Consider the following 18,734-nt stretch of genomic DNA (forward strand, 5'->3'; position numbering starts at 1 on the left):
CATATTTGAGTGTTCTGAAGTTTTTCTGATTCTTGAATTCATTTAAGAAATCATCTGCTGTGTCTAAAAAACAGAAATCATTATTTTTCCTAGTTAAAATTCTCATTATTACTACAGTTGCTCAAAATGCTGAACACATTCCAAATTTAACCTAATACATCCTACACACATGATTACAAGATTCTGTTCTATGATAAAAATTGCTGGCTTAGAAAATGAAGGTATCATATCTATACCCCCACATACAGTTTCACAGGCTTAACTCGACAGATGAAAATCTACAATTTCTTTTTTGGTGTGTAGATCCTGAATAATTTGTCAGTAGTTGCTATACTCACTTTTAAACAAAGTGTTAAATAATATGATGGTTATATAGTAATACTATAATTCATAACTGGTTTTGAAACATGCCCAAATTGAAGCTTGGATATCTAAAAATAAACAGTATGAAATTCTATTTTAAAAAGAAATGATTTAGCAAAAAAAGGAAAAAAAATAATAAAATGATTTATTCATTTGAGTAAACTATAGAAAAAACAATATAGAAAGAGGAAAAAGGTATATCCATATTTAAATGCCATAAATAATTAATATGATTAATAGGTATAAATGTATCTTCAAACTATACTATGAACTGAAAATAACAGGCAAATTTTACAGGTTAGTCAGGATATTTATTATATTAAACAGAAGCAAAATTAGTTCTTTTAACTGAGGGAAAGCTTTGAAAACACTCTACATTAAAACTATCATCCTAAGATTTGTTATACTGAAAATAATTGGTCCAGTTATATTTTATACTCAACCCATTTATGCCATCTTTACACTTTGATATACTTTTTCTTTTTTTAATTAAGTTTATTGAGGTAACATTAGTTGATACAATTATACAATTTTCAGGTATACATCATAATTTAACATCTCTATATTCTATTGTGTGTTTACCACCCAGAATCCACTTTCCTTCAGCTACCATATATTTGATCCCCTTTAACCACTTCACCCTTCCCCTACTCTCCTATATTGGACTCCCTTTACCCCATCTACCTTCCCCCTACTCCGCCTCTCTCTACCATCTGGTAACCACTAGTCTATAGTCCATATCCATGAGTCTCTGTTTGTCCTACTCATTTGTTGCTTTTAGGTTTATATCCCACATGTGAGTGATAATATGATTTTCGACTTTTTCTGTCTGGCTTATTTCGCTTAGCATGATTATCTCAAGGCCCATCCATGTTGTCGCAAATGGCAGTATTTCATCTCTTCTTATGGCTGAGTAATATTCCATTGTATATATGTACCACAGCTTCTTTAGCCAATCATCTATCGTAGGACACTTTGGCTGCTTCCATGTCCTGGCCACCGTGAATAATGCTGCTATGAACATCGGTGTGCAAATATCTTTTTGGATATGATTTTTTAAGTCTTTGGGGTAAATACACAGTAGAGGGATTGCTGGATCGTATGGTAGATCAATTCGTAGTTTTTTGAGGAACCTCCATACTGTTTTCCATAGTGGCTGTCCAATTTGCAGTCCCACCAGCAGTGTATATGAGGGTTCCTTTTCCTCCGCATCCTCTCCAATATTTATTACTTGTCCTGTTGATTACAGCTTATCTACCAGGTGTGAGATGGTATCTCATTGTGGTTTTGATTTGCATTTCTCTAATAGCTAGTGATGTTGAGCATCTTTTCATGTTTGTTGGCCATTTGTATGTCCTCTAGGGAGAAGTGTCTGCTCAGGTCCTCTGCCTATTTTTTGATTGGATCGTTTGGTTTTTTTGTTATTGAGTCGTATGAGCTCTTTGTATATTTTATATTAGGCCTTATTGGAGGTGTTGCTTGCAAATATATTTTCCCATTGGGATGGTTGTCTCTTTACCTTGCAGACGATTTCTTTTGCTGAGCAGAAGCTTTTGAGTTTGATGTAGTCCCATTTATTTATTTTTGCTTTACTTTCCTTGCCTTTGGGTCAAATTCATAAAATCCTCTTTAAGTCCAAGGTCCTTGAGTTTCGTTCCTACGTCTTTTTCTATGCTTTTTATTGTTTCAGGTCTTATATTCATGTCCTTAATCTATTTTGAGTTAATTTTGGTGTGTGGTGATAGACAACAGTCCAGTTTCATTCTTTTGCAGGTGGCTTTCCAGTTTTCCCAGCACCATTTATTGAAGAGGCTTTCCTTTCTCCACTGTATATTTTTGGCTTCTTTGTCGAAAATTATTTGCCCATATGAATGTGGGTTTACTTCTGAATTCTTGATTCAGTTTCCACTGGTCTATGTGCCTGCTTTCCTGCCAGTACTATGTTGTTTTGTTTACTGTTGCTTTGTAGTGTATTTTGAAGTCTGGCAGAATGATGCCTCTAGCTTCATTCTTTTTTCTCAGGATGGCTTTGGCAATTCAGGGTTTTCATGCTTCCATACAAATCTGATGATGTTTAGTTCTATTTCTTTAAAAAATGCCGATGGGATTTTGATGGAGATTGCATTAAATCTGTATAATGCTTTTGGTAATAAGGTCATTTTAAATATATTGATTCTTCCAATCCAAGAACATGGAGTATCTTTCCATTTCTTTTTATCTTCTTCGATTTCTTTTAATACAGTCTTGTAGTTTTCATTATATAGGTCCTTCACATGTTTCGTTAAATTTATTCCTAGGTATTTTATTTTTTTTGTTGCAATTGCAAAAGTTGTTATTTTTTCTATTTCTTTTTCTGACACTGGTTGTTAGAGTATAGGAATGCTATGAATTTTTGAACATTGATTTTATAACCAGAAACTTTACTGTATTTGCTTATTGATTCTAGTAGTGTTCTTGTGGCTTCTTCAGGGTTTTCTATATAGAGAATCATGTCATCCACAAATAGTGACAGTTTAACTTCTTCATTTCCTATTTAGATGCCTTTTATATCTTTCTCTTGTCTGATTGCACTCACTAGGACCTCTAATGTTATATTGAGTAAGAGTGGCGACAGTGGACAGCCTTGTCTTGTTCCTAATCTTAGAGAGAAGGTTTTTAATTTTCGCCATTAAGTATAATGTTGGCAAAGGACTTGTCATAGATGACCTTTATTATGTTAAGGTTCTTTCTTTCTGTACCGATTTTGTTAAGTGTTTTGATCATAAATGGATGCTGTATTTTGTCGAAGGCTTTTTCTGCATCTATTGATATGATCATATGATTCTTATTTTTAAATTTGTTTACGTAGTGTATCACATTAATCGATTTGCATATGTTAAACCATCCCTGTGTCCCTGGGATGAGGCCTACTTGATCTTGGTGTATAATCTTTTTAATACATTGCTGTATTCGGTTCGCTAGTACCTTATTTAAGATTTCTGCAACTGTGTTCATGAAAGATACTGGTCTGTAGTTTTCTTTTTTTGTGTTACCTTTACCAAGTTTCAATATCAGGGTTATATTGGCCTCATTAAATGAGTTGGGAAGTATTGCCTCCTCTTCGATTATTTAAAAGAGTTTGAGAATAGGTATTAAATCTTCTTTGAATGTTTGGTAGAATTCACTGGTGAAGCCATCCGGTCCTGGACTTTGACTTTTTTGTAGGTTTTTGATGATTGTTTCAATTTCTATATTGCTGATCTGTCTATTTAGACTTTCCAGATCTTCTTGATTAAGTCTAAGAAGATTGTATTTTTCTAAGTACTGGTCCACTTCTTCTAAGCTATTAAATTTGTTATTATATACTTTTTCATAGTATTCTTGTATGATCCTTTGTATTTCTGTGATGTCAGTCATAATTTCCCCTCTTTCATCTCTGATTTTGTTTACTTGTGTCCTTTCTCTTTTTCTTCAGTGAGTCTAGCCGGGGATTTGTCAATTTTATTAATCTTCTCGAAGAACCAGCTCCTTGTATTTATTTTTTCTATTGTTTTTGTTTTGTTTTGTTTTCAATTTCATTTATTTCTGCTCTAATTTTGATAATTTCTTTCCTTCTGCTGACTTTAGGCCTCATTTGTTCCTTTTCTAGTTTTTTAAGATGAAGCGTTAGGTTGTTTTTTGGGCTCGTTTTTGTTTTTGGAGATAGGCCTGTAATGATATGAACTTTCTTCTTATGGTCACTTTTGACATGTCCCAAAAGTTTTGATATGTTGTACTATCATTATCATTTGTTTCTAGGTATGTCTTGATCTCTCTTTTTATTTCTTCTCTGACCCAGTTATTCTTCAGTAGCATGTTGTTTAATCTCCATGTATTTGTGGTTCTTCCTGATTTCTTTCTGCATTTGATCTCTATTTTCAAAGCATTATGATTACACAATATGGTTGGTATGGTTTCAACCCTCTTATATTTGTGGAGGCCATCTCTGTGTCCCAGTACATGCTCGATTCTTGATAATGCTCCATGTGCACTAGAGAAGAATGTATAAGCAGCTGTTTTAGAATGGAAGGCTCTGTAAATGTCCATTATCTCCAGTTGGTCTAATGTGTCATTTAAAGATGTTATTTCCTTGTTGATTTTCTGTTTGGATGACCTGTCCATATCCGATAGTGGGGTATTTAGATCCTCTACTACAATAGTGTTTTGGTCTGTTTCTCCCTTTAGTTCTGTTAGCAATTGTTTTTCATATTTCAGGGCTTCCTGATTGGTTAATAAGTGTTATGTCTTCTTGGTGCATGATTCCCTTTATCACTATGAATTGTTCCTCAGTATCTTTACCTTTTCTATTTTGAAGTCTAGTTCATCTAATATTAGTACTGCTATTCCTGCTTTTCTCTGAATGCCATTTGCTTAAAATATCATTTTCCACCCTTTCGCTTTGAGTCTATATTCATCTTTGGAGCTGAGATGTGTCTCCTGGAGGCAGCATATTGTTGAGTTTTGTTTTTTGATCCATTCTTTAACTCTGTGCCTTTTTATTGGTGATTCAGTCCATCTACATTTAGGTTAATTATTGAAACATCAGGTCTTCTTAAAGCCATTTTATCTTTTGCTTTCTGGTAGCTAGATGCTTCCATTGCTTCCTTGTCCTTGTGTTTCTGTTTTCTTTATTTTGGTTGGCTTTTGTGGGTTTTTCCTCTGGTTCTTCTTGTTTTATGTTATATACTTCAGCTCTGAATCTTTGATGTGTGGTTACCATTATGAATAATAAAGGATAGTTATATATAAAAACTTGTGCATTTTCTTCTGCTTGTGCCTTATCTCCAGTTCCCTTTGAGAATTTCGATCTTTGAATCTTCCCCTTTTTGGTCACTGTTGTCTAAATTTGTCTTTATGTATGTTGAACATTCATTACTATCTTGTTATAACAATTCACTTCTTATTATTTAAGTTGTAATGTCCGGTTCTTAGTAACGGTTGCACTCCCCTGCTTCTATTTTGCCTGATAGTCACTTTACTCCTAATTATGTAGTTTTGTTGTTATTGTTATTTTGTTTAAGGTGAGCTGACTCCTTTCAGTATTTCCTGTAGTGCAGGCCTCGTAGTGGAGAATTCCCTCAATTTTTGTATGTCTGGAAAGGTCTCAATTTCTCCTTCCTATCTAAAGAAGAGCTTAGCTGGATACATTATTCTTGACTGGTAGTTCCTTTCACTTATTAGTTTAAATATTTGATTCCATTCCTTTCTGGCTTGTAAGGTTTGTGCTGAAAAGTCCGATGATAATCTAATAGGTTTATCTTTATATGTTACCATTTTCTTCTCCCTGGCTACCTTGAGAATTCTATCTTTGGCGTTGACTTTTAATAACTTTAATACAATGTGTCTTGGTGAAGGACTTTCTGGGTTGAGATAATTGGGTGGTCTGTTGACTTCTTGAATTCCGAGCTCTAGCTCATTCCTTAGATTTGGGAAAGTCTCATCCACTATTTGTCTGAAAATGCTTTCTAGTCCTTGCTCATTTTCCTCGCCTTTGATAATGCCTATTATTCTTACGTTTCCTCTCCTGCTGGTATCGGCTAGTTCTTTTATTTCTCTTTAATTTTCACTCGTCAGTTTCTGTCTTCTTCCTTCTAATGCATTTCTAGATTTCTGTCTTCGATATAACTGATCCTTTCCTTCATTTGGTCAACACTATTGCCCAAGCTTGCTATTTCATTTTTCTATTCTTGCAGTGTGTTCTTCATCTCCAGAAGTTCTATTTAGTTCTTTTTGAGGATTTCAATCTCCTTGCTCTGCTCATCTAGTTGTTTTTTCAATTCCTGAAATTGTTGATTTGAGTCGTTTTGGATCTTATTGAGTTTTTCCAGAAGTATCATCCTAAATTCACTGTCATATAAATCACATATTTCTATGTCTGTAAGCTTATTTTCTGGAGATTTTTCTCTTTCTTTCTGAGCTGCCTTGTCACCTTGGTTTTTCATGGTGTTTAATGGACTATTTCTCCACCTGGTCATTAATGGAAGTGTATTCTGCTGTTTTCCAGAAAGAAGGTTTATTATATAAAGGTCTCTCTGTAGTCTGTTGCAAAGAAGGCGCTTTTCTTTTGGTTTCCAGTAGGCAGCATCTAAGCCTCTTGGATTCCTGCTTTACATAATGCCTTAAAGTACCTGTGGTAGCTCTTACGTGCAGATCCCACGCTCAGAGGTGCTGGTTTGCAGTTTGGGTGTTTTTTGTTGAGTTTTAGGTGTTCAGCTTATTGCTGTTTCAAGGAGAGAGATCTGGGGATGTCTCTCATTCCACCATGTTTTCTGTTGAAATGCAGCTCATAGCACTGGTCACCTGCTGGGAATGGAAATGTAGCTTAGGGGGCTGGCCGCTTTTGCTCTGATTGGAAAGGCCATTCACAAGGATGGTCGCCCAGCTGTGAACACTTGGTCCTGAATCCCTGGGAGCTGAGCTTGGCAGCAAGCCAAGAACAGTGCCCAAGGCAGTCTGCCGGTTGGGTGGGGCGGGGTCTGAGAGAGACAGTGGCTGTCAGGTCAAAACAGCCTCAGTCTTGCTGGAAATTTGGTAACTATTCTAAGTTCCCACAGATGACCCAGATCACAGCAAGACTAACTGCTATCTGGAACTGGCCCACAAGTCCCTGATATCTGCTCAAGTTTGTGTTGGCAGCAGCGATCTGCCTGACTTTATCTCTGAAATGGGGCTCACAGCGCTGGCCATTGCTGGGATTAGAAACGCCGCCCACAACAATGGCCGCCTTGCTGTGAATACTTTCACTCTGAATTACTAAACTCAGGGCTTGGCATTCAACCATAAACAACTGCACCTGGCAGTCTGCAGGTTAGGCGGGGCGATCAGCTTCTCCTAATGACTCTGTGGCAGGGGTCTGCACAATCAAGCTGGTATGGGGCCGGACTAAGGCACAATGGTGGCTGCCTTTCCAGCCCTCTTTCTGACTCCACGTAATGGAGACTTTTTCAGAATGAATCCTGCGTGAGCCTCAGACCCACTGCTGATGTCCCAGGTGAGTGTCCACAGGTCAGAAAACCTTTGCACCGGTCCTTCAAAGGGATGTCTAGCGGCTCAGTCGCCTTCCATCTTACCCAGACGGCTGGAATCTCCTCTAGTTACTACAGTCAAAGTTATTGGAGTTTCCTCTTCCCTGGGCTGGGACCCTGGGCTGGGGAGCCCCTAGATGAGACCAGGACCCCTCTCTCCTTCAGAAGAGCTTCTGAAGCCTTGTTCTCCCTCCCAGTGATCCATTTCCATTGCAAGTGCGGATCCAGCTCTATTAGGGACTTTGCCCCTCCTATTAGCTTTGATGTGGCTCCTTTATATTATCAGATGTGGGTGTTATGATCAGCTGGACTTTAAGTGACTCTCCACGTTGATTATTTTATAATTTGGTTGTACTTTCAATGCAGTCCTGGAAGGAGATGAGCCTTGCTTTTACCTAGTCTACTATCTTCCCGTCCTATTCTTGATGTATTCTTTATAACATGATAAACATCTACTGCAACACCTTCTGAACTAATAAAGCATTACATAAACTAACATCATGTAGAATTTTTTTCTCTTCTTGAAAGTTCTTAAAAGGTTAGACTCTAATACTAATACGTATAGTTCTTCCTATCATTTAGAATCAAATATCTTACAAACACTAAGAAGATGGGGCAATATTAACTTCAAAACTAAGAGTTTTAAAGTAAACCTATTTTTTTTTTTTTTTTTTTTTGCCTAATAAAAGAGTATAAATGATTTAACAATTCTCACAAGATCTCACAGACTAGAACTAAGGAAAATCATTCTTTTATTTTTTTCTACAAAATTAATTGAATATTAGATTATAAACCCATGATTCCTTAGTAAGCTAAAATACACAGTCATTACACATTCACAGTAAATCCTTGATATTGTCTTATTTACAGAAGCATAATTTCTTAATTTAAATTTCTGATACTCTGCATGAATTAATGTACATGCGTATTATGTTTTAGAACTGTTAAATAAAACCAACTTTCTCACATGGCAGGATTCTATATAAAGACTCCTAAATAAGTTGAGAGATTTTTTAAAAAATGATTTAAATAATAATTATGATAGCAAGTTACTGAACCAATCTTTGAATTAAGACTGCATGATCTCATTTTCCCTCAAAATACCTCAGTTCTTTAGGTAATATTACCATCCTCATTGATATTTGATGTTCTGAAAAATTACAGTACCTACCTAAGGTTGTATAATCAATGCAGGAACACTGAGCTCTGATACCAAGGTGGAAGACCCCAGTTCTTAATCACTGTACTAACCTGCCTTTTACACTATTTAAATAAGTGTTTAGAAAGAAGACTTTTAAGATTTGGCTTTCCAAATGCTTAAAAACTATACTTAATCTTATAAAAAAAAATTTAGAATATTTTAAGCCATTTTAAGCACGTGCATTGATTATAACAGATACATATTATTAAATAATGAACGTGCAAGGCTTTATTCCTACGGATAAAGTCTTACAACCTTAGATAATGAAGATATTTTTAATTTTTAAAAAATCTATAGGGAAGTACAAATTAAAACAATGAGATACCACTACATACCTAGCAGAATAGCTAAAATCCAAAACACAATATCAAAACAAACTGGTGAGAATGTGGAGCAACAGGAACACTGTTGCTTTGCTAGTGGGAATGCACAATGATACAGTCATGATGAAAGACAGTTTAGCAGGTTTTTACAAACCCAACTGTAGTCTAACTGGTATGATTCGGATTACATGATATTCTGAAAAAGGCAAAATTATAAAGACAGTAAAAAGATCAACAGTTGTCAGGGGTAAGTGAGAAAAATGGGAGAAAATGAATACAGCATAAGGGATTTCTAGGGAAGTGAAACTTACTAAACCTATTTTATATGATACTATAATGGTGGATACACAACATTATGTATTTGCATAATGCATTATGCATCTTGCATTGGTATGGTGCATTTGTTACAATTAAGCCATTATTAATCTATTATTATTAACTAAAGTCCATAGTTTATATTAGGGTTAGCTCATTGTATTGTACGGTTCCATATTTTACATAATGCATAATGGATGTTATGATAACATAAGTAACATGTACTTTCTGCTCAATTTTTCTTATAAACCTAAAGCTGCTATAAAAAAGACAATTAATTTTTTAAAATCTATAGGTATTGAACTGCAATGAAAAGATTACAAAAATTCTTTAACAAAAAAATGCAAAATAAATATTTTTGTAGACATAAGTTGGCAAGAAGAAATCAAATATGGAAATTCCATCAGTTTATAGTAAAATACAAAAAGCATTAGAATCAAATGGTTTAAAAACAAAGAAAATTGGAAAATGGATTCTTAATTTTCCTATTGACATGAAATTAATAGTGTAACTTTGTTTATATTCCATATTATAAACCAAAGAGAAAGTATTTATTAATTTAGCTTCCACTGAACTTCAAAATAAGGATTACTGCTTACAAAAATTTAATACATAAATATTTTTAAAAATCCTTTTTATAGATTCCAATTTTAAAAAGATATCTGCTAGAAATGATCTCCCTAGGAAAAAAAGCATTGATTTCTGAACAGATACTGTAGGAAGCATATAGCATAATTCTAATATTGTTTCTTCTTAAATTATATACATGGTTTTGACTTTTTAAAAAATATACTCATAGATTTAAAAGGTTAAACCACTAAAGAAAGAACATTCAATATCAGGACCCCATGTACCCTTCTAAAAATTCTTGAAGATGCAAAAACTTTCAGTGTAAGAACATTCTGTTCATAATCTTTTTCTCAAAAAGAGATTACAAAATTATTTAGAGATCTTGGTGTAGATATCACTCTTTAATGACCCAAGATACCAGGTATATGTCATCATCTAATCAAGTTTAAAATTTTCTGAAGATTTTAAGGGTCATTATTTAGGGATTCAAATCATTCTAAAAATATGAAACTTTTTACAAAGGTTGTATTGCCACTGATCATTATTTTAAGTAGATGATATTTCATGGTAGTTATAAAATTAGCAAGCATATTTCGTTATAGCTTTATAAAAGGAAAAATCTAAAATAAATTATAGTAAATATAGTGAAATATGTGTTATCTTTACAATATATAACAGATATTCTTCTTTGGTTATTTTTACCTTTTCTCTTGCCCTGGAATTTCCAAGCATGTAGAGTGAAAAGTTAATTTAGACTTTTCATGAAAGACTGCTCTTTTCTGAATATAGATGACTATACTGAATTCTAAGAGGGACTAATTTTTTCCCATAAATATTACCCCAAAAAAACGAATATCTACTAAAATGGAAATTTACTTTGAAATTTATATGTAAATGTAAAAATGTATGTGTTGTATTTAACTATATTCTTTTTTTTAACTATATTCTTAAGCTTTAGAAGAGTGTTTGAAAAAGCAATCTTCATTGGTTTAATTTTATTAATTAAGAAAGTGTGTAAGTAAATGAAAAGAATGCATAAAATGAAAGCATACATCCCTATTCCTAATAACCCTTTTTAAATCAGTAATAATTCACATGCATTTAAAATCTGACCCACATGAGTTGCCAGTGTCCACTCACTATAAGAGATTCAAATCATTCTAAATGTTGATGGGAAATGATATGTGATTTTTTAATGTAGAAACTGAATGTCGATGAGAAATGATATGTGATTTTTTAATGTAGAAACTTTGCTCAATGTAATATCGCAAACATAAGCCTCTTTAAATGGCACTATTCCTTTTTTATTTTTTATTTAGATTCTCTTAAATATAATGGTTTTATTACAATTGTTCTAATGTTATTAGTAGAATATTAATTAAACTATTAAAAAAATAAAACATAAACAAAAGATTAGATAGTAAAAGCTTGAAATGAAGGTACTCCATATAAACACTAAATTAATTAATTTGGGTAGAAAGTTGACCAAAATCAGAAGGAATGAATGATAAGACTTCATGTGTAGTTGCCTACCTATAAAAACAAAGACCTGATATTAGTAATCCCATTTACTAGTAAATGGAAACAATTAATGACTTTACAAACTGACAAAAGCATCTATTGTTTCTTTCACAAAATTAAAAGCCAAATGTGAAGCAGGTTAATGTAAGTAGTTATATACTAACATAAATCTATGTGCAGAAAAGAGTTAACATAGCAGATCTGAGAATGCTTTAGTTAAAATGCTTTAGTAAAAATGCCTTCTTAAAAGTCTGGTTCTTGCCTGGCATCTGGAACTTGGAGTCTAAGAATGTCCTCATGATTCTCTAACTGACAGAAGTGTTCACTGTATCTAAATTGTTTGTATCTAAATAATGTGGTTTGTGTTGAACACCTGCTTTTCTTTTGGGAGTCTAGAATTTTGGCATGTGCTAGGCAGTTACTGACCTCTGATAAAAATCCTGGACTTCTAGGCTCAAAATGAGCTTCCCTGGAAGACAACATTTCATGCATAATGTCTCAACTTACTGACAGAGAAATTAAGGGTGTCCTGTCTAACTCTGTTAGAGAGAGTTGGAGAGGAAGCTTGCACCTGGTTTCCTCTGGATTTCACCCTATGCACCTTTTCCCTTTGCTGATTCTGCTTTATATATTTTCACTATAATAAATCATAGCCATGAGCATGACTAAATGCTGACTGCTGTGAATCACTGAACTTGAAGATAGTTTTGAAAATCCCCAACACAACATATGAAATATTTAAAATTCTGAACTACAAAGAAAACTACCTATACCAGGACAATGGAAACTTAAAGAGAAAGTTTTTCTTTGAAGTCCTAGGTATTAATATTTAATGATGAATAATCAGTCATTCCATGAATCATTATCAAAAACAAATAAAAATGAGTAAATAAAATGTTAGAGTCAGGAATTCCTGTGCACAGAAGGAATTCTTATTGCTCATGAGGCCAGCTGATCAGTGGATGATGGGAGAGATTTCTTGGCCACCGTGAATAATGCTGCAATGAACACAGGGGTGCTTATATCTATAGGGATAAATATTTTCATATTTTGGGGGCAGATACCCAGGAGAGGGATTGCTGGGTCATATGTTAATTCTTGTGGTACAATACATTATTATTCAACTGTAAGAAAAGATGAAATACTACCATTTGAGACAACATAGATGGATCTTGAGATTATCGTGCTAAGCGAAAAAAGTCAGACAGAAAAAGCTGAAAACCACATGATTTCACTGAAGCGTGGGATATAAAACTGAAAGCAACAAAAAAAAGACAAACAAAGACTCAGACACAGACAACAGCTTAGTCTATTACCAGAGGGAAAGCGGGGAAGGCAGAAAAGGGTAAAAGGGGTCAAATATACATGGACATAAGGAGATTTAACTTTGTGTGGTGACACACATGCAATATACAGATGATGTTTTACAGAATTGTACAGTTGAAACCTATACAATTTTATTAACCAGTGTTACCCCAATAAATTTAGTTTAAATATGGAAAATGAATATAGCAATGTGCTCTAGGAAAAATTAACAACTGAATGAATCCTACCATCTTCAGTGAAGACAATAAGATGTTATAAACTACTAATTAAAGCTCTTATTTACCAAAAATTTTCATCTTATTCTCTAGTGGAACTTCAGAAAACATTGATAATAAGTCATTTATATGACAGAAAATGGGAAATTACTTACATGCATTTCAAAGATTAGTCAACAAATAGTATTAGTACTAGAATCTACTCAATAAACAAATGTACTTACACATATTTTGTAAAGAAAATTTATGGTTGTCAAGAAATATACTTATTTCCTTATTATATTTGACATGCAGCCTCACAGCAAGAGAGAAACACAAATAACACTGGCTTATCATCTTCTCTCATTCTTCAAAAAAGAGATAAAGATATTTTTGTTTAAATATACCTTAACTACTTCTTCAATGAAACAAATATGAGAAACAGGATCTCTCTTCTTGGCTAATACTTTTTGTAGATGTTGTACCTAAAAAGGGGAAGAGAGAGATAGTGTATATAATTCGGTATTTTTAAATGGAACAAGTGTAAAGCATAGGCACTAGAAACAGCAAAGAAAGAAAAATGGCATTTTGCCAGAGCCTTTCCATACATGATAATTAGCTAAATTAGTTATTTTAAATGCTCATAAATTTGAAGAAATCTGCCCAAGTTCACACAACTCAAAATAACAAGGATAATCCATAATTAATGTTTTCTTCACTCTCTAAAATATTTACCTGTCCACAAACAGTACAAATATGATCCACAAGTTTCTCCATATTGGTCCAAAGGGAAGCACGAAAAGCTGCAGTATTTCCTGGGGTTGGCATGGTAGATCGGCCAGGTCCCCCTGTTTATATGAGTGACAAATATAAAAAATAAAAATTTCCAATGATAACAAACTGTGTCTTATAAAAAACAGATACAGGCTAAAAAATCAGAAGTTCCTTCTTTAAGAAATAATTTATGAGTGATATGAAAAAGAATCAGCCTTCTGTGTTTAAGAAAGGGAAATAAGATTTCTCTTTCTCTCACGTAGGATGCATCACTCACTCACATACACACACACACACACACACACATACATGCACAATTTGATGAACATGGTTTCCTAAAATGGGGAGAGGAAGTGAGTGGTAGAACAAACTACCAGGTGAAAGCAACAGGGACATAAGTAGTGAGTCTTTGTGAGCCATACAAATGTTTTACATATTTCAAAATAAATTTAAAATTTAAAATAGTGAAAAAAGCAAACTCTAAAATTAAATACAAACAAATATAGAAACAAATAAAATAAACCGTATTTCAAATTGATAATGTAAAACCACACAGAAGAAAACAAATAATTTTAGTAATTTTTAATTACAGAACTCTGACTTCCGTAAGATATTTTAGGGGCAAAAAGAATTACAAAGAAATAGTGCACTTTAATTAACCGTTTTGTTGCTGGATGAAGTACTGATTTACTAATCTGAAACTAGTTTAGGTATATTTTAAAATAGAGCAAATGAAGGGTCTCACTATAAACAGAATAAAGATACAAATATGTAAAGGGGATTAGAGGTATTCCCCAACTCTGTTCACTAAAAGAATAGAGAGACAATGACTCAATAAAAATGAGTATAATTTTAATTCTATGCATCATTTCCCAATAAATGAAACCAGGGCTTATTGGAAAAAAGCATGATTCCATCCATATCTGGAGCAGTGAACACAGAAGGTGAGCCTGATACAAACTGTGCCAGAGAGCAAAGCAAGTGTTCAAAGATGAATGGAGATTTGTCAATGAACACAAGAACTTGACTGGAGTGGGCAGTCAATCAAAACACTGATTAAAAAAATATTTAATGGTCTACAGCCATGCTACCCTGAGCAAGCCCGATTCCATCTGATCAGGGAAGCTAAGCAGGGTTGGGTCTGGTTAGTACTTAGATGGAAGACCACCTAGGAAGACCAGGTGTTGTAGGTGTAAAAAATAAAAAAATAAAAATGAGGGATTATAAACTGAGAAGGTCCTTGCAATCTGTGAGGTCAACCAAGGGTTGCCTCGCCTTAAAAAAATATATAAAAAATTTTTTAAAAATAAAAAATAAACTAAAAAATAAAAACTAAAAAAATAATGAATTCATAGTGAAAAATCATGTTTAAAAAGTATGGGAATTGCTATTTAGAGAAAGGTTATCAGTTGATAAATGCAGACAGAATGACAGAATTAGAAAAAAATTTCACCATTTTGAAACTACTAGTAAAATAATTGAGGGAAAGATTATCATTGGATACTAAAACACTGGAAGAAATGTTACAAGAAACAGGATATTCACATGATCTCAAATGTGCACCACAAGTTACTAATTACAAAAAGAGAGTACTTTTACAAGGAGTAAGCCAGCATACACCATAGTAACAAAAGATATCATTTAGCATCAGCACTTATGAGACAGACTAACATAATTTTGGTGCTTCCTGATATAAAGTAATTGGGAATACACATCACCTTACCAGCTTGTTTACTCTGAATGTAATCATGTAAAAACAATCAGATAAATCCAGACAAATCCAAATTGTGGGGCCCTCTAAACATTTTAATGTCACGAAAGAAAAAAAGGCAGTGGGGTTGTTTTTGATTAAAAGAGAATAAAGACATAAGTAAGACAATCAATAGAAAAACATAATCTCTGATTGTTTCAAGCTGTTAAAATCCTTGAGAGTGGTGTCTAAGAATGTTATTGTAATACACACACACGGCTATTTGAACAAGTTTAAATGTTTCAACATAAAAAGAAGAAATTTTAATTTCAAAAGGAAAAGTATAAATCAAAATTAAATTTACAAACCAGGCAGTACAAGAGCCCATCAGTAATTACATAGTCTATCCTGCTTTTTTTTTTTTTTTTAAGGTGAGGCAACCCTTGGTTGATCTCACAGATTCCAAGAACCTTGTCATCTTACAATCCCTCATTTTTTTATTTTTTACGCCTACAGCATCTGGTCTTCCTAGGTGGTCTCCTATCCAAGTACTAACCAGGCTCAACCCTGCTTAGCTTCCGAGATCAGACACGAACAAGTTTGTTTAGGGTGACATGGCCATAGACTACTCTGCTTTTTAGGAGGGTAACAATCAAGAAAACCAGAGGCTCTGTTTGTAAACTGCTTTAGTTTACTTTTACAAAAGTTCTAAGTTTATAAAAGAATTACATGTACCTTTAGTAAGGAGATGCTATTATTTTTCACTCTGATAACTGAAGAGCAATAAAAAAGAGAAACACAGGAAAGAGATACTGGCTTTAAAAATATGAATTCCTGTTTCAAATCTAGATCTAATTAATTTTTAAAATTATTTGTAGTGTTGTGCAAAGAATATTAAGGAAAAGTATACAGGGAATAGAAAGGTAATACTGAAACAATCTTCAATTGTCTCATGTTACATAAAGAATGAATTTGCAATAATGAGGAAAGGCTATGTAGTGCCTTTGTGAAAATCAGCAATATTAATGAAATTCCTGGACTAGGCATAGCTTGGTTTTATTATAAAGAATTATGGGGCACATCAACCCATTACAATCTTAAACTAAATACAAGCAGAAATACAAAATATTATTTTCTGCTCGCATTTACTTTAGAGAAACTGAGACACAGAAAAACAAGATTACAGTCACTGGTTCGACTAGGTTTAGAGGCTTCAGTTTTCTTACTTGTAGTTTAGTACTTAAAGATTTTTATTCTCATAAGCTAAATACATCTCACTGAAGATATAGACATGATAGAAATAATCAATGGAAAATAGGACATTGGTATAAAGGGGAGAAAGAACAATTAAAACAGAAAAATAGACACCATTATCAGCTTTAGGATACTCATGAAACAAAATAGATAATGTCATAAACTAAGTTTTATTAGTTAGAAGAAACCAAGACTTCCTCTAAGAAACAATACTTAAGAGTGATTTCCAGTTAGTGATAGTGGAATAAAATCATTTTCCTACGCTCATCCCTTGAAAGTCAATGAAAATAAGAATAAAAAGTAGAGAAAAAAAAATGTTAACTTCAAAAAAAATAAAAAGGAATAAGCTAAAACCTCAAATGAGATTATAAAGCATGTACACCAAATGCTGTGGATAAAGCAAAATGTACAAGGTACCAGATAGCTGCCAACTAAGACAATCAGCAAGGAGCAAAACTGTTCTTAAAATCAATTTTAAGAATTGATTTTAAGAACAGTTAGCCAATGATTCTTTGCTTAGAGTTGAGATAGCCAATGATTCTTTGCTTAGAGTTGAGATAAACATAAATGGTTCAGGAAAGAAGCTAGTAGAATGTTCAATGTTGCAGAGTAGCAAAGGAAAAAGAGCTGAAAAAAATCACAATAAAATGATATTGACATTATATAAGAATTAGCCCCCAGCTTGGGGAGACTATTAGAGGGAAAATGAGGTGAAAGAGGAAAGAAAAGCAGAGAATGTAAGGTTTCCACACAGAAATTACTTAAAGGCTTTACTGGGACTCACACTAAGTTCCAGACTGTTCCAAAATTTAAGGAAAGAAGTGTTTTGAAGGCAGAAGGAAATAAAAATTGGTGAATGCTTATACTAAATGATGGGGGATGGCGGGGAGAGACAGAAGAAACATTGCTAAGAGAGCCACTTAAAGTAGAGTCAGGAGGCTATTAAAAAAAGTGGGGCCTATATATATCTTGTGCCTAAGTTCTCAGAGCTGCTGTTAAAATGCTAAATCTGCTGCTAACCTCAGCTCAAGGCTAAGCTGTAAAAATCTGGAATAAAAAGTGCTCCATGGACATATATGGACTTTACTTCCTTGTACTTTTCGCTTCCCAGTTGCACATTGGAACTAATCAATCCTGGATAACTTAGCCACCAATCCTTCATATGTATGAGAGAATGTACATTGTGTGGTTTTTGCCTCTATAAACCCTACCTTTCTTTGTTCTCTACAGAGCACAGTTTGGATTGCTACCTAAATCTGCATCTCTTGGATGTGAATCCTTTAAAACTCCAAATAAACTTTTGTTTTACAACCTCAAATCTTTATTGGTTAACACTAGACAACAAACCTAAATCAAAGTTATAGACTGTCCCAAGTCTCTCCTACAACTATTCTCAGACTATTCTTCAAGGAACAAGTAGTTCCTTTCAAGATAAATAATAACCAGAAACAAAGCAATATGGGGCCTAACACTGATATGGGGAGAAGGGGTAGATAAGCAAAAAATAATAAACGTAGGTTATCAAAGGAATTTCCAAAGGAAATAACAGGAAGGGTTAGTTTTTCACTGTCTCAAAATAATTATGGGAAACATTCTCAGTGTGACACTAAACAGAGATTAAACAATAGAAACAATAAAACACTATAATGATCAAGGGTGAAAATACAATCAGATATGGGAAATAAGCAAGAGGTAATCATACAAAATTAAATAAAATACGAAGATATAAAATATAGTTAAGGCAAAGATACTAAAAATAGAAAGCAAAGATGTGATATCTATATAAAGTTCCTAAAAAGAACAAATGGAAAAGAAAAATATTCAAATATACAATCAAGGTAAACTTTTCTATAAAAGAGAACATATTCTGACTCAGAAAAAAAATAGATATAGAGCATTCATTCTCAAAATATATCCTAAGAAATTACTGAATTTCAAAGATAAAAAACCAGTTAGACAGCAAAGAAAAACAAGTGAGCTATGTGGGGGTTCTGTAAAAATCTGATTAGCAATTACATTTCTGATTCCACAAGTAAGAAGCCTGGAAGCCAACATTCTGTCCCAACAACAAATAAAAAGCCAAACAGACTGAAAAATCAACAACTCTTCTTGGACCCATGAGAGAGGGGAGGACAATGGCAAACCACTGCCCTCCAAATT

General features: G+C 33.5%; 1 protein-coding gene and 2 pseudogenes across 3 annotated transcripts in view; 1 reads left to right on the top strand and 2 right to left on the bottom strand.

Moving 5' to 3' along the window:
• The window catches only part of COG5 (component of oligomeric golgi complex 5), a 290,007-nt gene that overhangs the window by 103,103 nt on the left and 168,170 nt on the right, over positions 1-18,734 (bottom strand). For all 3 annotated transcript variants that reach the window (XM_039849028.1, XM_039849029.1, XM_039849030.1), the window contains exons 9-10: positions 13,592-13,704; positions 13,264-13,341 (exon numbers count right to left, since the gene is read on the bottom strand). In XM_039849028.1, coding sequence (XP_039704962.1) covers positions 13,264-13,341; positions 13,592-13,704 — 191 coding nt within the window. The remainder of the gene's footprint in view (positions 1-13,263; positions 13,342-13,591; positions 13,705-18,734) is intronic.
• Positions 14,705-14,823, top strand: LOC120592035 (uncharacterized; annotated as a pseudogene).
• LOC120592033 (uncharacterized) lies at positions 15,828-15,946 on the bottom strand (annotated as a pseudogene).

This window comes from Pteropus medius, unplaced genomic scaffold, assembly GCF_902729225.1.
Source record: "Pteropus medius unplaced genomic scaffold, Ma_sr-lr_union100, whole genome shotgun sequence".
Lineage (NCBI taxonomy): Eukaryota > Metazoa > Chordata > Mammalia > Chiroptera > Pteropodidae > Pteropus > Pteropus medius.